The 23,743-nt window shown below is 40.9% G+C and overlaps 1 protein-coding gene across 3 annotated transcripts in view; it reads left to right on the top strand.

Moving 5' to 3' along the window:
• Nucleotides 1-21,694, top strand: part of F13A1 (coagulation factor XIII A chain) — a 71,685-nt gene extending 49,991 nt beyond the window's left edge. For all 3 annotated transcript variants that reach the window (XM_052697868.1, XM_052697866.1, XM_052697867.1), the window contains 8 exons: nt 405-543; nt 5,856-5,959; nt 6,718-6,806; nt 8,212-8,365; nt 8,941-9,228; nt 13,158-13,318; nt 15,424-15,560; nt 19,600-21,694. In XM_052697868.1, coding sequence (XP_052553828.1) covers nt 405-543; nt 5,856-5,959; nt 6,718-6,806; nt 8,212-8,365; nt 8,941-9,228; nt 13,158-13,318; nt 15,424-15,560; nt 19,600-19,744 — 1,217 coding nt within the window. In that variant the 3' untranslated portion in view covers nt 19,745-21,694. The remainder of the gene's footprint in view (nt 1-404; nt 544-5,855; nt 5,960-6,717; nt 6,807-8,211; nt 8,366-8,940; nt 9,229-13,157; nt 13,319-15,423; nt 15,561-19,599) is intronic.
• Nucleotides 21,695-23,743: the final 2,049 nt, after the last annotated feature.

Genomic DNA, 23,743 nt, shown 5'->3' with positions numbered 1-23,743 from the left:
ATTTTAGTACAGTCTCTCTTAATTCTCCTGGCTTACTGATAATAGGAGTTCTAATGTATTTTGCATTCCATGGAACCTCAAAATTATTTTTCTTCATACCACATTTGATCTATTCCGTCCAGATTTGACCTGAAAAGCTGCCGTGTGGTCAGAATGCAAGAGTATTGGTAACTGGCCAATTAAGCAATTGTATCACTATATATATATATCTTGAATGTTCAGTCAAATTTGGGAACCAAACAAAATGTTTAACATATTCTATATAAAGAAAGATAGGAGAAATTATTTGGGCTGATTTGTCTGAGTTTTCCCATTTTACTCCTATTATTAATATTTTCCTTTACTCATCATGTTATCCATGAACACAGTCCTCATATTTCATTCCATTTCTATGTTTGACACAGTTCTGAGGTGCCTGGGGATACCTGCAAGACTCATTACCAATTATTCTTCTGCTCATGACAACAATGCCAATTTACAGTTGGACTTCTTTCTGGATGATGAAGGGCAGGTGGACAACAGATTGACCAAAGACTCTATTTGGTGAGTTTTCCTGGCAAATGACTTTAATATGCCAACTATATGCATAGTCAAAAACATAACAAGAAATGTATGTGTTTTATTTATTTCTCTTTTCAGTAAAGAATATTGCTAGCTTGCAGAAAACACAATGAACTGGTGATAGGATGATGAATTTGAAGTGCTTGTCATTTAAAGAGACAAGCTGTAGGAGATCTAAGAGATCACTACTAATATTACCATTCAGTAGTGTACATTTCAGTGCGCTGAAGAAGAGTTGACATGCATTTGTACTCCTTAGGGCCAGGTAGGTTCCCAGAATGAGAGAAGGTGGTAGATTGGGCACTTCCATCAGTTTTGATCCAAGTTCAAAGAGATACCTCAATATCTACGGAAAAGCAAACTTCTTGTTTTACTCCCACCTAATTCTTGCATTTGTAAGATGTTTTTTTATGTTTCGTACATGCAGTCAGTGTCATAAATGAGTGCTTTCCCAAATAATTCCTGTTTGGTTGAAAAAGAAGCAAGCCAAACTATTTGACGTTACTGAAATGCTATCACCAGATTTATAAAAAGAAATGTTCCTGTGAACAAGAAATGGACTACCTATTATTTTAGAGAAGACAGTCCTCTACCTTTCTCCTCGAACTCTTGCTGTCTCCTTTCTGACAAGAGAAGTGTAGCACATATTGATTATATGCTCTCTTCAGTAAAAATTATGTGAGGGTTATCGGGCCTCAAGCCTTTCCTCCTCAGAGTGAAGCAGTGAATGTGACCTCTGTATATATTGCTATATTCAGGAGATACTTGTCTTATTCAGTGTTAATATACTTGATTTGTGTCAATGATACCTTCACCTCATCAGCATAGCTACTCATCAGCTTGTTTCATTAACAACTTAATCCCTGGAAGTCTTTATATTAAAACTTTAATAAATCCATTCTGTGGTGGATGAAATGACTGAACCTGTTGCAGTAACCTCCTTATGTAATTTCCATAATCTGTTACCAAGATGCAATTTAAGGAAAGCAATTAGGTTCATTTACATCTGAAGCCTGTATCATAACATTACAGACAATAGGAGAGGCTGCAAGGTACCTCTGGAAGTCATCCAGTCCAGCTCCCTGCTAAAAGCACAGTCAGCTACAGCTGAATTTGCTCTATCGCCTTCCCAGGGATCAAAGTGAGACTGCTAATTTGGTTGTTCCCTGGATGTTGCTGCTTCTCTGTCTTGAAGAGAAGGATCATATTTGCTTTCTTAAATTCCTCAGGAGCCTTCCTCTGTCACCAAGACCTTTCAAAGGCAAATGTGAGTGGCCTAACAGTAACATCAGCCAGCTCCCCTCACTGCTCATAGGTCCATCCCATCAGGTCCACTGAACTTCTGTGTGGCCACAGAATTTGTTCGCTGCCATGTTTCAGACTCTTCACCATCTTATCTCTTCTTCTACACTTCTCTTAAGCTGACCCATGAATCAGCTCTCACTCAGTTTTGACATTTCCTTGTACTTTCCTATCTTTTCCTTTCCCAACTGTTTCCCATGGCTTCTGAAATCAGTTCCATATTTTTCCATTCTTTTAGGGCAGAGACATCATCTGAAGTCATCCTTGCTCTATTGAAATCCGTACTCAACTTCACAACAGCATTTCCTCCTGCCTTCCGTCTTTTCTTTGGCTTGATTACTTTTTGAACTGCCTTGTTTATCCCTTTTATCCTCCTGATGCATTTATTAGTACATGGTGCACATCACCCTTTGGGCATAAGTTAATATATGTTCCATACCCTTTTTATTTCTCCTCTGTGTCCTTTCTCTTCATTACTTTGTAACACTCCGTGGTAGCCCACATGCAGACTTTATATGGCTTGTGTCTTAACCTTGATTTTATTTTTTGAAGTCTTTTGTTACTTTCTGTTTTTTGTTTTGTTTTATTTGCTTTAAGAGGACAAGCTCAAGGTACCTATAATGATTTTTTAAATGTATTTCTCACTTTTATTTATAATCTCTTGCAAAGTGGTAACAAAGCTATTTTTCTTTGTTAATATATCATTTCTATTGCCTCGTACTGCTGAAGCTGATCTGTTTTCAGGTTTTAAATACCCTCAGACTTCAGGAATACTTGCAGCCTGGATTTTTAGTCCAATCAATCTCTGAGTGCGTGGCTCCTTGTGAATGCTATCTGACATTTATTTTTATTAAAGAGCTTTTTCCCCCTTGAGATAGGAAACAGCAACAACAACAAAACACGTAGACAAAATTACACAGACTTCGCAAAAAGTTATTTTTATAAAACTGGCCAGATTTGGGACCCATCAGTACTGCTTCTGTCCCCTTACTTTGTTCTCCTTGTCTTTCTTAATGATGATATAAAGACACTTAAGGAATACTGCTCTTGGATGGGAATCAAGACTACTCCTACTGTGAAGTCCAAGCAGAGTGGTGTCAGTGCCTCAGCAGGACTTGCTTGGAGTCACCCATACCCATGTGGGTTCACCCGTGTTCTGTAAATTGAGCCCTTCCAAGACCTCTGCTCACCCATTCACTTCCTGCTCACTTTTCTCTCTGTGTTATCAGTGTCTCTCTCAAACTTCATGCCCAGGATTATTTGCTAATGAAAGAGCAGCAACTGTTTTCGGCATGTGCCTGCCTCATAAGCAATACCAAGTACCCTTCTTAAATTGTCTTCCAGGCATAATATCTACCTGGTCATCTTTTATTAATTTCCCCATTGCTTTGTTTAGTCTATTCGTAATTATCTCTGTAAATATTTAATGGTCACTACATTGATCTGTGTAGCCATTCTTGCTTTCTGTAATGTCGCAGGCTTGCTGTAGAATACAAGAAGTACAGATTCAATTTAAGAAATTGTGGCTGCAGAGCGAGCTCCTCAGTTGTGCTCACTTCTTCTAGAGCAAATTTTCTGCCGCTTTTTGGAGAGGGAAATGTTCTCCTCATCCTCCTTTCCTTGACACTCATGTGCCTTACGAACAACATATTTCTTTTCACTCACATTCAATGTCTTGATGTGCATTTGTTATTTGTGTGGCAGCAGACCTAGAGAAGTTGCTGTCCTGATGTGCTCAACACTACATAAATAAAAAACAGTGAGAAAAGTCCTGTCTCCTGGAGTGAACAGAGAAAAGTAAGATGCCGCATTATCTAATTACGGATTCGAAGCCGAGCTGCCATTTCCCCGTTGTTATCCCTTCTTTGATTTTATCATCTTTCCCTCCTGCCTGCTTTTCAGATTATTCTTTTTCGGAACACAAAGTCAATGACACATCTGAGTTTGATTCAAAGTGGACTTTCAGGGTAGGTATTGTCTCTCTCAGCTTTCAAAAGCCCACCTGCCGTAAAGTGCTCCCCCATCCTCAGGTAGCCCTCAGGTGAGCTCTGTTAGCATGATTCAGCATTGACTACTCTCAGCAGCATCAAAAATTCTCTGAGTGTGCGTCATTTTCCTTGAATAATTCCTTTTTCTGTGGTGGTGCTTCATTAACACTCCTAACTGACAAGTTTTACCCTGATCCAAGCTTTCATTTCCACTTTGAAACGTCTTGTTAGACAAGCCTCAGATCCTTCCGACTCTGCTATGTGGCTGGTTTTCACCTATTATTAATGAAATGGTCAGAGATTAACAGTCCCCATTCCTGTTGCTAATATCACTGTGTGTGCTAAGGGCTATATCAGCAGCTACGCTGATGTAATTTTATTCATTTCTACTGTAGGATATGTATAATTTGAAAGCAAAACTGCCTCTTCTCTACTCTTTCTTTCTCTTTTTTTTTTTTCTTTTTCTTTCAGTAATGAAATTCAAATGCTTTGCTGTCTTTATGTACAACTCCCATCCTACATGGCCTTTCTTCTTTGCTTGTGCTCTCCCTGGAGCACAGGTAACACTGCAGGAATAAAGTCACAAGATCCATCTTGCCTACCCATCAATGCCTTGCAGTATGAGGCCTGCCCCAAAAGTAATGCCTCCTATTTTATTATGTTGGCCCATGACATCAGATGTAGATGTCAGTGATGTGACAGTGGAGGCTGGACCTTTTCCACAATATTCCATTATATTTTGCTGCCGTGTGACAGATGGCAGCAGAGTAGTAGTCTGACAAATTGATGTCTGACGTGGAAATGGACAGGAAGAGAAGATTTGGAATTGAATTCCTCCATGTAAAAAAAAGTAAAAAACGAATGCACCATTGACATTCATCAATGCTTGCTGAATGTTTATAGATACCAAACAGTGGATGTGAGCACAGTGAGGTGTGTTTCTGCAGGGGCAACAGTGAAAGACAAGGCACATTCTGGATGGCAATGCACAACTGTCACACCACAAAATGAAGAGCTCCTGTTCATCAGTGGTGAAAATGCTCATCTAGTGGTGATGACTGTGTTGAAAAATAGTGGTTTGTAGCTGAGAATTCGCTCTACTAAATAGTGTGATTGTGCTCATTGTATCTGTTGTAGTTTCCATGGAAATAAACAGGAGGCATTACTTTTAGAGCAACCTGTCTCTTTTTGCTGCACATCCAACTAAATAAAGGCATTTCAAGTCTAAGCACATAGATTAATCTTTCTGATAAATTCATCTTCCAGTGATACTGTCCTATCCCTAAGGCATCACCTGTTCTAGGAGTGGTCATTAGTGGATTTCATGGAAAATTGTACCTTCTTGTAGTGTAACCTCCCTCACTGGTCTGAGAGACAAGAAATTCCCAATAAAGATAGTCTTACAAAGCCTGTCTTTTTCTCAACCAACATGGAAACCAGCTGAGCATAATTTTTTCAGCCACGAAAACAAAGCTACACACTATATTCTTGAATTGATCCTGAAAGAGAGGTACCAAAGCTTCAATTTTACTAGTTACAAAGCATACCAAGTTTCAGTGGCTTGAAGAATATTCAAAGCTTGCATTTGTAGGCATATTAAATTGGAGATGTCTTCCACTGATGGAAAGGATTGTAGCCACCCTGACGTCCATCTTTAAGGACATCAGACTGGAAAGAGATTGTAATGTGGGTAACTCTCCATATACCCCAACAGTCTACAAGCACTGGAATCTTTTCTTAGTTATATTTGCATTCAGCACACAGTAGAAGAATAAAATCTTCTTCAACTTGCAGGCAGAGATCTATAATGACAGACTGTGGCCTTCAGATGTTAACTGATAGTCATCAAACCAATAGACTTAAAATCTATTCTTTAAAAAGAGCAGACATTTTCACCCTAAATTGACAGGTGTTGTTATTGGAGTAATGACAAGTCACAGATTTGTTGTGGTATTTCTGCTTCTTTCCAAGAATTTAGTATTCTGATCTCATCTCCTTTCTAAGGAACTATCATTGCTGGAATGAAGCTTGGATGACCAGACCTGATCTTCCTGTTGGTTTTGGAGGATGGCAGGCTGTTGATGGTACACCCCAAGAGACCAGTGATGGTAATACTGCTTGAAGTCTTCCTTAGCTCTCTTTGCAGTGCTTGAGGGTTGTTGTTGTTGTTGTTTTTTTTTATAAATGAATAGACTGTAGCTAAGCCAGTGTCAGCACTTGGACTGTGAAAACCCCCTACACCAGATAACCACACTCATTTGTGCTCAGGGCCTTCTCCTGAGTTGTTCTGAGCTCCAAAATAAGTCCTTGTTTCAACACCGCTCATGGCATATGTGCACAAAATCCTGCATGAAGATGGTCTTATGAGAAATGTAGTTCCACTGCCAAAGGATGGCTTCCAAATTTTTGAAGAACCTGTACAGGAGCCTGATCAAATGAATTCCCTTTCATTATGTATCAGCCGTTCAGTACAGCCCTTGTTAAACTGCCTGAGCTGCAGGCAGGAGAGAAAACATGAAAAACCACTGCTGTTTCTTCCCAGTCTTTAATTTTGCAATTCTTGAAATACATTTTTCAGCAGATTTGCAGTGATATCTTTCTCAGTTTAGCTGATCTCGCCCGAAACTACCATATGCTTTAACCAAAACTAACCTTAACTGCATTTTCAACCAGTTGAGACATTCAGTGGGTTTCATGATACCATTAAGTTACCAAGTCATTAGGTAGTTTCATGCTTGAGTCTTTGTTGTTTGGGGGACAGCACAGAAATGAAGCTTTGAATTTCTCACTTAGGTGTCCTGGTAAACTACTGAAAAGCTTCACCAAACCCAAGGATTATTTCTCTCCTTATCTCTTTTCCCCACAGGTATGTACAGGTGTGGCCCAGCATCAGTTCTAGCCATTAAGCATGGTCATGTTTGCTTCCAATTTGATGCTCCTTTTGTCTATGCTGAGGTATGTTCCTGAAAAATTTTTGTCCATTGAGCGTTATCTGTGGGACAGTAGCTGAGACAGAAGAAAGGGCTCCACTGCAGTTTGTAGATTAAGAAGTTATTTGACATACTCACTGCATCAAAGACTAATCTCATTATTATATTTTGGCATGCAAGCCAGTAGGTGTGGTATGGCTCTAATAGGTGATATGGATTTCTCTCATCTCAGCTCACCAATATAGAAAGCAGAAAAAGTTGTTCAGATCAAATTTCAGTATGTGGTCATCCAGATTCCAGCTATGCTGGCAAATGAGTCACCAGCTCTAGCTACTCATTCTTGTTAGCTGTGACCTCCTCCTCAGGTAGCCAGCAAACCTGGTTATGTTAAGGCTTCATTGCTTATTTCAGTCAAAATTAATGTTGTGATTTTAAAGACATCATGTTCCTTCGGGCTGCTTTGGGTCAGGGAGTGCTCACATGGGCAGTCTGACTGACAGATCTGAGAAGGTTGTATCTCCATGAGGAACTAGGGAGCCTGGCCCCAGGCTTACCCCACCAGAGTTGTGCCCAGGACTGCAGCAGCTGTAGAGCAAGTCTTGCTCAAATTGAGTTGTATATAGCTTAGCACAGAAGAGAATAAGTACATTTTATCTATGAAACACTCTCCTCTGGAATAAATCTTTTGATGTGAGGAATGTGTAATCCTGCTCCCCAAGTCTAAATGATATTTCTGTAGCTTACTCAGGTTTACTCTGACTGATGTTCTGGGGTTGCATATAGTAAAATGCATCTAGTAATTATTGTAGAGTATGTCTAATTTTAAACATGGTATTTCAGTATAAATAGTAGGACTTCAAATCAATGCAGGGAGAGTAGCCCCACAGAAAGAGATCTGGGGGTTCTGATTGACAGCAAACAAAATGTGAGCCAGCAGTGTGCCCTTGCAGCCCAAAGGGCCAATCATCCCTGGGGTGCATCTGGCCCAGCACTGCCATTGGGCAAAGGAAGGGGTTGTCCTGCTGTGCTCCATACTATGCTTTCACACCTTTAGCACTTGGGACAGATCTGAGTACCACAACATAAGGAGGGCATCAAACTGTTAGAGAGCATTCAAAGATGGTGAAGGGTCTAGAGGAAAAGGTGTATGAAGAGCGGCTAAGGTGCCTTGGTTTGTTCAGTCCAGAGCAGAGGAGGCTGAGGAGAGACCTCGTGGCAGCCTCGTTGGATTTGAATGTTGGATGGTCCTATGAGGAGCCAGGAGTATGGAGCCAGGAGCTGGACTTGATGATCATTGTGGGCCCCTTCCAACTCAAGACATTCTCTGATTCTGTGATTCTATTATGTGATTGTTTTGAGAGGACTTACAATGGCTTCCTTTGCTCTCTTTACTTCCATATATCTCAATCCTTTCTCATTTGATTTTATAGGTGAATAGTGATGTTATTTACTCAAGAATGGGAAAAAATGGATCCCAAGTGATAGAAAAAATTGACACAACCCATATTGGGAAGCTGATTGTGACCAAGGGAGTTGGAAGTGATGATATGGTAGACATTACTGAGAACTACAAATTCCAAGAAGGTAACCTGAAAAAGAATGGGACCATGCCAACATAGGTTTGCCTGAATCAGATCTTGAACTGTGAACTTACAGACTTCTGGCACTTTTTCCACTACATGGAAAGCTGCCAACATGCCCTCTGGAACTCTCTCATTTCTAGCTCCACCAGCCTTGCAGATGTCTTGATAGGAACACAAACTGTTTGCTACTAGAAATGCTTCATACTGAGTAAGCTGTGGTCAAAACAAAGAACCATCATGGAATAACTTGAAGCATACAGAGCGATTCAAAGGTTTCTATACAGTTGTTTAGGCATTTCTTATCCAGGCCTGAGAAGGACAGATGTTTGCAAAGAGTAAATCAGTGTAGCTTCATTACTATTAACTAAGCTATATTAATTTGTTGGGTATACCTTCAATCTTCAAGACCATCTCAAATGGAAGTTGTAAAGATTCAATATTAACTTAGCCACATGAAAGTTCACAGTTCTCATCCATTAATTTCAAGTGCTACGAATTGTGAAACAGGCACTTCTGTGAGTGGGCTAATGCAGTATTCCTGGTTCTCTTATTAATTTGATTTTCTTTTATTTTTAGGCTCAGCAGAAGAAAGACTGGCTTTGGAGACAGCTGTAATGTATGGTGTTAAAAAGCAAACTGCACAACCGAGCACATATCAGCCACAAAAGGATGTTGAGATGGATCTCCAAGTGCAAAAGGCAGTTCTTGGCAGTGACTTTAAAGTCACTATAATATTCAGGAACAAGAGCCGCAACTCCTACACTGCTACTACATACCTTTCAGGCAACATAGTGTTTTATACTGGTGTCACAAAGAGTGAATTCAAGAAGCATTCTTTCAGTGCAAAACTGGATCCTCTTTCGTGTAAGAGTCACGTGGTTGTTTTCAAACCTACTAACCTTATTTCTTTGTGTCATTAACTGTCATCAACATCTCTAACCATGGAGAGAGCCAATTCTAGTAGCTAAAACTGAGGTACTCTACTGGGTATCAAGAAGCCCCGATTCCATGATCATTTAGAGCTGAGGCAGTTTTCTTCAGGCTGTTGCTCCCTGCATAATGCTCTCCTTCACTGGGCTGCGTGACTGATTGATTCCAAGTACAAATCTGGCTTTGGAGGATTGAGTGTTTCAGGCTTTGTGTATTTAAAGTGATCTAAAAAGTGCACCTATAGCTAGACTATTCTACTATGCAGCAGGGGCACTTGTCAGCTGAGGATGCACTCTGAAGGTGACTTATCTTCCTTGTGTAGTGTTTGCTTTTCCCAGTGCTTTCTGGACTGTGGTGGGGAGATCATTCCTCCACCTGTTCATGAGAAAAATTGTTCTGAGCGTCCTAGCTCACACTGCTGAGGGCAGGAATTCACACTTCCCAAAGTAGGGAAGAGGGATGTTCTCTTTTTTTTTATTTTGGTCTTAACTGACCTATGTCCTTTTGGCCACAGCAGCCCCATTTGGAAAGCAGTCAGAAAGTGCTGAGGATCTGCCATTCTCCAGTTCTATGGAGCAAGCTGGTTGCATAGCCCTGGTTTCTCCAGCAGCAAGTGTCTTCAAATCACTTGTTTTTCTGGCAGGCCTGTGCGCTTAGTTCAGTGAGTCCAGATCAGGAAAAATAATGAAAACATGCTCTGAAGCAAGCTAAATCTGAGTCTTAGACTCTTCTTGAGTTCCCTACTGAGACAGTAAGGAACAATGATTTTGCCTTCTTGATGCTGCTACTAGGAAAAGCAATTTCTGCTGAGTACAGTGGGAGTGGCAGGATGTTGTAAGCCCATAGGATGGATCTGGTGCTTGATCACAGCAATTCTGGTTGACATCTGAGCATTCTCACCTGTCTTCTCTGTCTTGTCCCAGTTCAAGAGGCACTGTGAGTCTTCTCAAAGAGGCCAGGTTTCCTTTCAATGAGAAACCTCTGCGGAATCACGGTTCTGTGATTCTGTGATACTGTGTCTTGAAGCAACCCTTATGCTTTCTTCCTCACTTTATTTATTTACTATTAATATTTACTAAAACTGCGTATTTTGATTTGGAGCTGATTAATCTCCATAAACTAGGTGTCCATTTACAAGGATCTGCATTGTGAAAATCATTGAAAATTCCACCTCCAGGCTATAACAGAGCTCTGACAGCTGTTTTCTAACTCCTCCAAATCATTTGCAAGGACTTTGGATATGGACTGCCTGGGTTGCACTGAATTGTTCTGATGTTCTGTTCATCAGAACCTATCAAAACACAGTGTGAGGTTTGAAATTTCATTGCATGAGTTATTAAATATTTTATCTGAAATACTGCAAAACTTCTGGAGATTTGGGTAAGCACGGTAAAAAGATCAATTTCAACTGCTTAGTCTAAATTCCACACTACTTCTCTAACAGGGAATTCAGCCATATCATAGGAGATGTGTAAATATCGATTATACTTCTTGCCTGTGCTTCGTGCTTGCTTTCAGGACTTACAGTGAAGTTAAATTCTCTTGCACTAAAGGTATACATAAGTTATTATCACCCCAAATATGGCTTCTCTAATGTTTTGAGGTTCGTCTATCTCCTCTGCTCAAGAAGTGAAATGAATAGGTAATGTTTTAAGCATCACTAAGCTTTATTGTTCATTTTTTCTAAGTAAATTGTTTCTGAAAAGCTTCTTGAAACTGCCTTGTAAGCTCTAAATTGACCGCTGGTGAGTGAGCACAGACTGGAGAAAGGCACCTAAGAGAATGGAACATGCATTTTCATTTTATTTTATGTGTATACAAAAAGTGTGTGTCCTTACTGCTGCCTCTGGCCAAGGCAACATGTTTTAAGGTATTACCACTTTTCAACGTGGAAATTAGCTCACCATTTAACTACAATCACCAGCTCACGGAGCTCTTTGTCCAACAACAGGTCAAAAAAAAAACCCCAAAACCCCATAACTCTCACAAGTTATGTCTTCTCTGAAGGTACTACATAAAACCTGAACATAAATCCTTTTGCCTTTTCCTTGCAAAAGAGTACACATGCAGGCAGGAATCATGTCTGAGCAGATGGGCAGTGTGAAGGGAGGCAGCTGTGTGAGCACAGTCTGTCAGAGGTGTGTGGTAAAGGGATACCTCCTGAGGCCCTCAAGCACAATTTGTAGGCTTCATTCATGCCAGTAAGTGTATACGTATCTGGAGGTAATACAACACTACAGTATAATAAAGAAGTGTCAAAAGCATTCTTCCAGACTGTGATATTAAAAGAATAAAGCAAACTAAGTATTCAACCAGGAAGTGAATGAATGCATGATTTTCAGGGTAATGATTAAAGGAATTGTGTGGGTTGAAAACATCTTTGAGGATTTGAATAGCTTAAACCTTTCAGAGCCTTCAAAGGTGCTCTGTATTCAGTTATATTTAGTTTTCTTCTTCCTTTTTCTTTTTCTTTTCTTTTTTTTTTTGGAAAGGCTGTAAGGCAGCTTGATTTTGTGTCTCCCTTGGCTTTCCCGGGTGCTGAAAGTGGTACTGGCAACTTACCAGCACAGCCAGTGCTAAGGAAATGGAAGTCTATTATTCTTTCTTTTCCCTGCAGTGATTAAATTTAAACAGAAAAATTCTTCTCTCCTTCCACTATAAAGCAAATTCTACTGAGATTGTAACTAATTTATTTATTTGTTTACTTATTTGTTTACCTTGCATGGATGAGAAATGCCTTGCCTCATTTATAATTTACAATTTGGGGCATTATGGGAATTTCTTTTAAAAGAGATGCAAAGTGAGACGGAGCTGAGGAGAACATCAAGTAAATTTGAAGCTGGCCTGGTAAATCCAGCTCAGGTGGTTACCGAGGAAATTAATCCGAAACCAAATCAGGAACCTGGTTTTGATATGAGCAGATCACAAGTGTGAAAAGGGGTGAATGCGTTTAACCAATTGAGTTCAATTATCTCAGTGTACCATGTCACAAATGTGATACAAATGATGGATAACAATAATAATTATAGTTAGCAGATGGGAGATCTTGATATGTTTACTTGGGTCATACTGAACTTTTTTAAAGGCAAGATCTCCAGATCTATATATTCTGCTTGGTCAGTTAGCAGATCTGCCTGTCTGCATCACATTCTCACACCACTGTTGGTCTGGGAATTGCAGTTCAATATGGTTACATTAATGATTCCCTGCATCTCAACCATCTAGCCCAGGGGGACTTGTTCCTTCCGATAATTATTGTCAGGAAGCACATGAAGGCTCTCTGGAGGGCATGCTGGAGACAGGAGGAGTCATTTGCTAAATGTTGCATGCAAGCCCATTACAGGACAAAGGCAGATATCCAGACATGTCCTGGGGAGCAGGCAGTCTCCCAGGTAGCCTGCAAACGCCTAAACATCTGCTCTGGTGGCTTCCTTGGTGGCATCTCTCTGCAGGGAAGAGAAGCAGAGAAAGCTTGGGAATAAAGGGGAAAAAGCAAAGATTTACAAGGGCAGCACTCAGGACTTGTTTTAACCTTTGTGTCAACCAGCTACTTACTGCCAGTGTTGCTTCTCACTTATTTTGTGATAGTGTCTGGGAACCTTCAATAGTGTCCTGGGCCTGCAGTGACAGGCAGAGGCAGAGGCTATGCACAGACCCAGGCATTACCTCAAGGAGCTCTCAACTTAAATGCAAAGAGAACAAAACATGAGAGCAAATAATGACGTGAAGGAAGAAAGGTAGTTTGGGCAATAGGAGAAAGTCATTCTTTGGTGCTGGGTCACCTTTCTCCAAGGTATTCATGTAATCATTGAACATGATGAGAGAGTTCAGATGCATTTTTTCTTTTCTGTTTCTCCCCTCAGCTAGTGCTTTCGATGTTATGATCACATCAGCTGAGTATCTCAGTGACCTGCTGGACCAAGCCTCTTTTCACTTCTTTGTGACAGCACGGATCAATGAAACAGGGAAGGTTCTGGCTATGCAGAAGGCAATGGTCCTGGAAATTCCCACCCTGAAAATCAAGGTATCTCAGGACTGTGAAGGAGATAAGTGATCATCACTGTGTGTGGGCTGTTTGTTGACTTCTGGGACAGTGAGCTGTGCATGTGTGCACGTTAAACCTCTGGTCTAACATGAACCTTATAAACAGATACCCCTTGGAGTGTATGAGAATGTATATATCTGTTACATATTGCACTGAGCAGCCTACACTCAAGTCTGCATTACCTGTAGAAGAGAGCTAGAGTGATCTCAGCGGAGGAAGGAGAGGAAAAGATGTGAGAAAACAGGAGAAGCTCAAAGGGTGAAAGAGAAATTATTTGCTCAAGTCACTCAAGTCTTCGAGTACTTCAAAAGTATTCTATTTAAAGCAGTGTGATACAGAGACCTCTTGCTGAAAAACAGAATAATGCTATTGCTAAGGTGAATTTGCTTGGAAAGTTTCTTCACTTTTTATGGAAGCTTCTTCCAAACATGGATGGGTGGTCTGCCTTTGGAATGGTACTTTCAAAGTAATGCTTTGCTGCTGTCCTATGAGGGTACTGTCAGTAGGGTTTTAAACATTTCTGCAGTTGGAGGCATGGTACATCTGAAACTAGAAGTGCAGTGACTGATAGGACATGGACTCTATGCTGTATTGCAAAGACTGTTTCAGAAATGGTCTGATAAGAATATTACTATTTTCAAACTGAATTTTTTTTTAATTGAGTATTCCAGAGACAAGATAGACAAAATAGGTATTTGAAGTAGTGTTTATCTAAAAAGCAGAGCTCTTTCAATTCAATATTTGAACAGAACATCTTACACAGGATCCTCTGTTTCAGCTTCGAAACATTTATCCTCCCTGCTCTTAGGATGATTAGTATATGGGATTTGCTGTTGCCCAATAACCACATCTTCTAGTAAAACTGAGTTTGTCTCCTCTCTACTTCTTTTTAATATGTAAATACAAGAAGAAAATTTAATAGCTGATTTTTTTTTAAAGTATGCTTGTATGTGCATGTATACGTATGTATTTTTTAGGAAAATTTGCTGTATTGCTTTTTTAAGAAACCTGAGGAAGCTATCTCCCTCGTTTTCGTCAGATTTCTTCATTGAACATGTTTGTCAAACTGGAGTTCTTAATGGGAAAGTAAAGGAGAAGAATGAAAAGATTCTTTCCTTTCACATCTTTGGATACACCTTTGATCTTTCTCTGGTTGTCTAAGGAGACTGTCAGAGTTAACAGTAGAGGAAATTACATTTTATTCTAATTTAGCTTGACACCAGATTACAGAAGTAATCTTGGCAAATACAGGTCACAATCTCAGTTACATGTGTGGGAATTCAGGACAATTTTTAATTCCCTCATGTATCAATGATCTTCAAGCATCTAAATGGGCAATTGAAATAAGGAGGACATAAGTCCCTTAATTGGGCTAGAGCTTCTGAATATGCCACTTTTTTTGCTAATTCAGGTGGCTAAATGCTAATCAAGCACTTAGCTGTAAGCGTCTCATCTGTTATCCCAGTCAATATATTGGTATTTGTCATGGAGTGATCCCTTAGACCAGAGTCTTTCCAACTTTTTATAACTGCAAGACTCCTTAACTATTTGCAGGAGGACCGCAGACTCCATCATAGCATTTTAGTTTTACTTAGAAGTTACTTCTTTTTTTTAGCTACCTTTCTCAATGCCCTTTCAAATCTTTTGTGGACCCGCTAGCATCTACCAGTTGTAAAATGAAAATCCTGCTGGAGCCAGGCACGTCAGGGCTGGCAGGGAGCCTGGGGAGAGGGTAGAATAAGGGAGAATGCCTGTGTTTATCCAGTTTCTCCCCCACTTGGACCTCAGGTCCAGGACAGTGCAAGCAGATTTCTACTTTTCCTATAGAAATGAGGAATTTCTACCTGTTGATCCATCATGGGTAAAAAAAAAATGGGTAGAAAAATCTGTAATGGTAGAGTCTATGGGCCCATCAAACTGTTTTCCTCTGGCTAGACGCTCTCTGCTTTGTGTTCTTTTGCTACATGCTCCATTTCCCCCTCTCTCTTTCCTTACAGGTACTGTATATTTAACTGTATGGATTTCACTGTGGGGCATTTTATTGTTATGTGCTTGCAAAGCTTGATCCTTACTTTGTTCTGCAGACTAAAGGCGAGATGGTCGTTGATAGAGAAATGTCTGTGGTTGTGGAGTTCACCAACCCTCTGAAACAAACCCTGGAGAACGTCACACTCCGCCTTGAGGGCCCCGGTGTGCTGAGGACAATGAAAAAGGAGTTCAGGTATGGAAGTAAACAAAATGGCCTCCTTCTTGCTCATGGGATGCAGCTCACAAGAGACTCCTAACTAATGCAGTGCTGAGTAATTCAGACACTCTCTTTACTTTAAAAATCAGTACATAGGGGAGCTGTAGGTCTCTACCTATAAGTCAGGAGTTACGTTGTCCTTTGTGCAAAGGGGGACTGTGATTACATTTCATCTGTTCAGCACCAGTGTTGGAGAACTGTGTTGTGGCTGGAGGTAGCTGCTAATGCAGATAAAGTTTACTCTTTCACTGCATTACAGAATTCTTAGTGCTTGACAATAGCACCTACAAGTCGCTATCACTGGAAGACAGATTTATCAGACACGTGAGGTATTTACTGCCCCTCACTCAGTGTGTGCAAATCAACTCCAGTGGTGCTCTTCAAAAAGGGCTTTTCTTCACTCATGTTAGTCATGCTTATAGAAGATGTTCAGATATCTCAGATGATCTTTACAAACTTAATGTCAAGACACAAAATGTGTGCTGTTTGCAGTAGAGCCTGCTGAGATAGCTGTGGTGGGTACACAAGCAATTCTTCCTCAGCTGTGGAAAAGGAGAGGCTTCAGTGGCTTTCATTATACACAGTTGTGCTTCACACTGACATGGGAGTGCTTCTACATGAGCAAGTACTTTTCTAAACCCTCTTTCCATTTGAGTTCAGTGTTATAAGATTGTCATTAACCAGGTTCCAGGATATATAACTGGGATCCTTGGAATATTTTGCAGTCAATGCTTATTCTTGGACAACCTAAGTGATGCTATCTATCATTACCTGTGCCAATCATCTCCAGGTCTGTGCAAAAGGAGTTTGAAAAATTGCCTGTGCTTCAGCAGCTGCGTAATTTGTCAGTATTATCTGCAGCCAGTAGGGGAGGTCTGAGCCTGATGGCACCTGGGCCAGGGATAAAGAGATCAAAACCAGTCTCTAGAGTGGAGCTGGACAGAAAAATGGCTGTGAAAGGGCATCCTACTGTGCTTGCTTTGTGCACGTGGTATGTCACAGATGCTGCTGAACATGACTCAGCACAGTCCACAGGAGTTACGCAAGTTGCAGCAGTATCCCTCCTTGCTGCACAGCTGTTCCAGCCCCCCTGTCATTCTGCATCCTTTGTGTTCCAAGAGAATGCAGTGGGCTGTTCTCACCTTCAAGGATGCAGAACTTGTTGTCAGGTACATCAAAGGCACAGAAGTTAGGGAGAAGCATGACTCACAGAACAGACGTCATTTTCCCTCAAGTCACCATGTTTTCCCCTTTGCAGTAGTGCCCTTGGCATCATTTAAAAATGGAAATGGATCAGCTTAGTCATTTTAAAATCTGTGATTTAACTTCTCTTAGATGAATGAAGGCTGCAGGTTATACACACAGAGGACGGAGCAGGGAGCAGTTGTAGTTTATTTAAATAATAATCACATTTGCCTCCATGCATTCAGAGTGATAAATGGCTCCTGTGTGTGATGGCTCAGCATATTACACAGAACCATTCATCACTGAATTCTCTCTCAGGAAAATCGGATTGGGGTGGCTTTACTATACTTGCTAAGGGAATTAAACCTTTTCTGGGCCTTCCCTCTCCTTCCACTTTTTCCATATCCATCAGCAACTGTCACAAATGGGACTTGCCTTTAGCAATTGTTTGTGGGGATGAGACTTTTGACCTCAAGGTATTTTTAACATAGCTTTTTTATATCATATTGGTCACTCCACAAAACCGATACGTGTGATCCAGTTGATACAACATTATTATGAGTATGAAGTCGCATGGCAGCTTCTCCCTTCATTGTTCACGAGTCATATTTTGCTATTAGCTGGAGGCAGATGGAGAACATTACTTATGGAAAAGCCTTTGGCAGCAGCAGTGCCTACATGGGGCATAGTCATTGCACAACAGATGAAAATTAACCAGGCATTGATGGATATCATTAAAAGGATTTTAGCCAAGCACACATTCACACTAGCTTGTAAGTCACTTAGGTTGTTTCTACATATCAGAGCTCGGCTAGCATTAGCATTTGTAGAGGGAAGTAAGTTGTTTTATTAGTCGGACAGTAGAGAAACAGGAAAAAGTGGGTCTGGTTTCCCAACACAGCTGTTGTCTTCCTGCAAATATATGTACATATATATGCAGAGATAATAGCAGTATAAATCAGAGATGATAGCACTGTGTCTTCTCACTGGGGCACTGTGAAGAAGTGGTCTGAGAACCTTCATCCTCAGAGAATCTGTCCCCCATGTGCACATGAAAGTAGACCGAACCTTGCTGCACGGGAGTCTGGTATAAAATCTTCATCACTTTCTGTACAGATCATCCCTTGCAGATCATTCACATAGCTTCCAAAATAAAAATAGCATTTAACCTTGTGCAGCAATTGAAGTCATCGCTTTATGATGCTGCCATTTTAGTGGGCATTTGATAAAGCAGCTGAGGGGAACAGAACATCTCTCATTAAGAACAAAGATAAAAAGAAGGAAGGCACTCACTAGAATCAGTCTGCACGTGCTCACACTAAAAATGTGAGCTTCCTCTACTGCTGCTTTTCTGAAACTGGGTACCTAAGACTGTATGTGCAAAATGTAATGCAGTGTCATGTAGAAATATCCAAGCTAACTGCTAAGGAGCTAGAATGGCTTATTCTAGCAGAGACAGACTTACACTAAAACAGTAATCAGGTGGGAGAATCCTCAGCTACCTCATTTAATGTTAGTAAGGTTTCTTGTCTTGTCACAACTTGTGCTAAGCCTGGGCAGCCAGACTGTGCTGATTCTGGCACAGGAGGTGACATCTGTATGGGAACTGTTGAGTCACAGCCGGAACAACTGCTGGATCACCTGAGGCAAGGACTGAGCTATGGCAGCACAGGTGAAGGCAATTCAGCTGTGTGACCGGAAGGGCTGAAGCCTGGTTGCACCTCTCCTAGATCCCATTTGAGGGCTGACTGCCACCTAGGGAAGGGTCTCTTTCTGGAGATCCTTCCTCTGTGGAGTCTTTCCTGCAAACCTAGATCTTCAGATGCAGGTGGGCGTTCCTTCCCTGTTTGTTTCTTTTCCCATTTTTACCACGATACTCCTTCCAGCTATAGCATCAACTGTAACATCTAATAGCTAAATCCTACCAGATGAGAGTTTGCAACGCTGAATAAAGTTTAAGCTTGCTTTATTCAGCTATTTACAGAGTACCATACCCATGTGAGATGTGAGTGCTGTCTCAATTCATAGTCTTCTTAGTGCCAAGAAAAATAACTTTCATAAAATAGTCCTCACTCTGCCACCTCCTCCTTTGGTTCCCTTAACACAGCTATATCTTGACATCCCCCTAACATAATTAATCAATATCAGCCTTCAGAGTCTGTACACAGAAGGTAGTGAAGGAATTGAGAAAATGCGTATCAATTTTCAGGGCTCTCTGTGCATGTTAATTGAAAATTGGAAGCAGTGCAGAGTATGTTTGGTTTCTACTATGGGTTATGAGTAGTCACACATAACATAAAAGAGTAAAAGTAACAGCAGGACTCCAAAAAATGCTGTCATCTGAAATGTGGCTTGGTGAGGGGATCTCCCAATGTTACGTCTGTGACAGAGGGTCTCAGCAGCTCATCAGTGCTCTGCCAGGCTCTCATGGGAATAGCCAGAGGTTATTTAACTATTCAATGAATCACCGAATGTGGCCTACAGTACACATGTGAAAAGGAAATACAGAGTGGAAAAAATACATGTTGGCTACAAAAAAATTCATTCTGAAAGCAGTCATGAGAGGAAGTGGCAGGAGACAAAGGAAACCTGATTCATTTTGGAAATTTAGAATCAGCCTCGAGGAAGGGCTCGAAAAGGTTTTGACAGAGCTAGTGCTGAGAGGAATGGGAAGTGGAGGAAATAATTTGTAGGACACTGAAGAGAATGGGTGAAACATAAAAAGATCAGGACATGTTATACTGTCCACCTTCCGTTTCTCTGGTTCTTGATCAGGTTGAGAGTGTTGTGTGACTGATGACTATACTGTTACTTTTCTTTTTTCCTACAGGCAAATCCCAGCAATGTCTACCTTGATCTGGGAAGTGAAATGTATCCCAAAACGACCAGGGTTACGAAAGCTGATTGCAAGCCTGAATTGTGATGCTTTGAGGCACGTGTATGGTGAGCTGAATATCCAGATTCAGAAACCATGAGGCAAGATGCCATCTTCATCCTTTCATTTTGTTCTCATGTTTCAAAATACCACATTAGAGGAGAAAAAAGAGACAGTGGTAGAAGTCTGCTTTTTGTTATTTTTATCATCCTTGGTTTCACTAGATTCAGTAAGGAAAAGTAAATGGCGACACAGGGGATAGCATAAAAAGAAATCTGTATGGTGAATTATTCAAAATTAGATACACGTAATCAAAGGCAATTCTAGGCCATATTATTGCTGTAGTTCACTTGTATTTATGGTCTTTTGCAGTAGTGCTGCAAGGGAATCTGAAAGGCTCCATTCACCAAAGTAGTCTGAACTTTAGTTTTAATTAAGGCCTGATATTTCACTGAAAAGAAAAAAGGAAGAACCCAGTGTTATAAATTCTTAGAGTGAATTACACAACCTTATGGTAGATCGTTCAGGCTGCAATAAAAACAGGTATTTCTAGCTAACAGGACTGCTTTATCTTACAGTGTTATAATTTTAGTTAATGGAGAGCACGTTTTGCTGGAAGCACTTATTAAGGTGTGGTATCTCCCAAATATTCCCAGCTCTCACTTCTCACTTGCCACTTCACTGTGCTTTTTCTCCTGGTTTTTTTTTTTTAATGTGTCTCTGCACCCATTCATAGTCACTCTTTTGCTTCATACTATTCCTTTTGTTTGACTGATTGAAAATTCATAGCTTTTCATGCTGCTTCTCAGAGTCTTGCATTTTCTGGTCACATCTCTTGCATATGGTATGTTCTCCATTCTTTTCTGCCTCTTCTTCTCTCCCCATTTCTCGTGTGTGTATGTTCTGGGAAGCTCACTGCCCAAAGCATTCCAGGCTCTGCCACCTGGCACATGGGGCAAAGGAAAGTGGAGTGAGGAGTAGCCAGCCCACAAACCTAACAAACATCCCATGTGAACTGTGCCCAAGAGTCCCCAAGAAATCATGGCCTGGGAAGGCTGAGGGACAGAAGCTCAGCTTACAGGAATGAGCATGCATCCTGACGTTCAAAAACTCTGCAAGCTGGTCAGTTTACTGCCTTGCTTGCAGCATGTTCCTCTGTGGGTGCCATGACGCCTCCTAAGGCCTTGATCTTCCCCTGAAGTCTTTCTAGCCTGAAGAGTGCTCTGAGTCTGTGGTTCACACTCCGCTTTGTAGAATCATTCTGAGCTGTGGACTCCCACGTGGTAGGGAAGCAAGCTGTGTGTGTGTGGTAACTTCTCATCCCTCCTGAACTCTTTCTCAGGACCTTTTTCCTTGTGAAGCAAAAATGCACATGCTGCAGTCCCATACCCAGCTGTGGTCACTCTCTGCTAGCCACAGTGGATAAGAGCATATCCAATATGCAAGGCACAGGTGAGATAAGTGTTTCCCAAGAGGTTAAAAGGAACCTTGTGCTCATAAAACACTGTGACTTTACTGTGCCAGGTCATTTTGTGGTCTCATTAGTGAGAGAGCAGGGGAGACAATTTACCTTCTGCTCCCCTTCTTGCTGCATATGGCTTCCTGCAAAACTGGTGACCAGTTGTTAAAAATAAGAAAGCCCAGGAGGGGAGAAATGCAGGTTGCCCTTTTGCTGAAGTATGTGGAGCAAAGCAGAGATTCACACCACCTCACCTGTTCAGTGAATAACCATGGATTCAGGAACACCAAACCCTTTGGAGCTTTTGCTTCAGACATGGTGACACTCTCATTTTGTACAGCTTATGGGGACTGCACTGTGTACTCTGCAATGTCAAAATCTCCTGGAGAAGTCCTCTGGGGCACAAGGGACAGAACAGTATGTTGTAAATGCACAGTGACCATCCCTGTTAAGTGATTCAGCAGTTTTAATGGAGTGTACATCATCTAATACAATTATCCACTTTTTGCTCTTGTCTATAAACCTGCTTTCCATGCTAATCTTTTATTACTACAATGTAATAGGAATTTACAATAAAGTATATCTGACTGCGCTCACATTGTGTGTCCTATATTTTGATCAATTGCTTCTTCTATGTTGCAGCACTACAGACACCACTTGCTGCATCTTAAGTAAAGCTGAAAAATTTGCCTCTTGGCCATACTGATAAAGGTGCCTTCTGGTACTGAGGAAGAAGTCTTGCCTTTATTTCAGAGAAAAAAAAAGGGGGATGGGGGGGTGGGGGAAGCACATTTACTTACAAAGAAAAACAAAAGCAAACAGTCAAACAACCTGTCTACCTAATGTGTTGGAGAACATAGCTGTGCTAGCAAAGAGAATCACTGGTTTCTCCTGGAAATTTCAAATGCTTTCATATGTCAGAGCCCATTAAGAGACCTATGTTCTCCTAATGAAATCTTACCTGCATCCCACTCCTGTAGTGTCTTTCTCTCAGGTAAATATTCTAAGGCATTTTACTATCACCCATTAAACTGAGTTGTAATCACAGAGAAGTAGGAAATAATTTACTAGATACTTTGCAGAGGGATATATGGGAGCAAAGATGGGTTCAGTGATGGTTGTGAAGGCAGCCAGGGTTATCAGCAGCTCTTGGCAGTGCTGTACAGAGCTGCTTACAGAAACTTAAGGACAGAATAGGAATGGTCTCTAGGATTTCAAGTGCTCATCCTGCTGTGTATGGATTGTTGAACAAGAAAACCTGGACTGGAGATGCAGGGAGTGCTCTGATAATACCATATATTTGCATAGAAAATTATAATCAGGCTTTTTGCTTCTCACCCTGTGATGTATCCAAGGTCATTGGAGCATGTGTACTAATAACATCCTACATATTGTTCTTCATTGGCTCACAGAACCACAGTGGATCTGAATTTGTTGTATGGGATGCATTTTATTCACATTAGCTACTAGTTTGTTCTCCTTCGTCATCTGTGCACAGGTACTCATGTTGTACTTCTGTGATGGCCAGTAGTTAACCACTGGAAGATTATTTGCTGCCTGGGGCCTCCAACATCATCCTGTTGGCTTCTATTATCATCTTATGTAGTGAGCGTTACATTTTAGGCTCAGAAGTAGTTTATTCTCCACAGAATGGCTACCTCTTTTTCCTGTCTAATAGTTACTGAATGTACATGTAAAAATAAACATTTCATCATATAATAGTAGAAAGCAAAGCAGAAGCTAAAACAAAATCAGTAATAATCATCAGGTCATTAGATAATTGCTCTTACAGCTAAACAAATCACAGACAAATCCTGACAAGTCCCAATGCCCATGTTGTTAGCTTATCAGCAAGCTGTGACCTTTCACAAGCAATGACAGCATCTTATTTGTGGAAAAGAATCAGAAAATGTGACTAAGCGTTGGCTTATGACTAGTTCTGCCAGTGATAATTAGTTTGAACTGAAAATAATTAATAAAGTACTCTGCTGAATGGGTGACAGCTTCCTTCCACCCTTTTCTCTTTCCAGGGCCTTATATACAGACCTTTTATGTCTACCTTTGAATTTCTTGAAGACTGTTGGTGTTGGCTGCTGAGTGGTTGTGTGATGGAGGAAGATGACTAGGTTAAAATTGGATGGGAAATGTACTTGAACTTGTTCAAGGCAAAATTAATAGCCCTATTCTGAAAGAGGAAAGTCAAAGCATGCCATGAGTATTGTTTTCATTTGTTTTGCAGCTGGCCTGATAGCTGGTACCAAGCAGGGACACAGAAGGTTTATTAGAGAAATATACATTGGAGTAGCACCTTTAGTGCAAGATAGTGCCAGAAAGAGGCTAGGGGGTTTTGGTGTATAGATGAGACAGTTTGACTCTTGCTTAATGGCATGATTGAAAAGATTTGAGATGAATATTGAAGAAAGTAAACAAGGCCTACATGCTAAACAGGGAAAATATGGCCAAAAGTTATTCAGAATTGAGATTCCTGGGGGATCATGGTGGGCAATGAGGGAGAAAGCTGTAAGAGAAAGGCCCCAAGGTTGTTTCCCTAAGGACATAGAAGTGACAGGAGCTTGTGGCAGTGGTGGCAGAAGGCAAGCCTCCTGGTGGCCACTGGAGCAAGGACTACCAGCATGGGAT

This window comes from Tympanuchus pallidicinctus, unplaced genomic scaffold (genome assembly GCF_026119805.1).
Source record: "Tympanuchus pallidicinctus isolate F22 unplaced genomic scaffold, pur_lepc_1.0 scaffold31, whole genome shotgun sequence".
NCBI classification, from domain to species: domain Eukaryota; kingdom Metazoa; phylum Chordata; class Aves; order Galliformes; family Phasianidae; genus Tympanuchus; species Tympanuchus pallidicinctus.
Note: the sequence above shows the minus strand (reverse complement) of the source record. Positions and strands in the feature narration are given on the sequence as shown.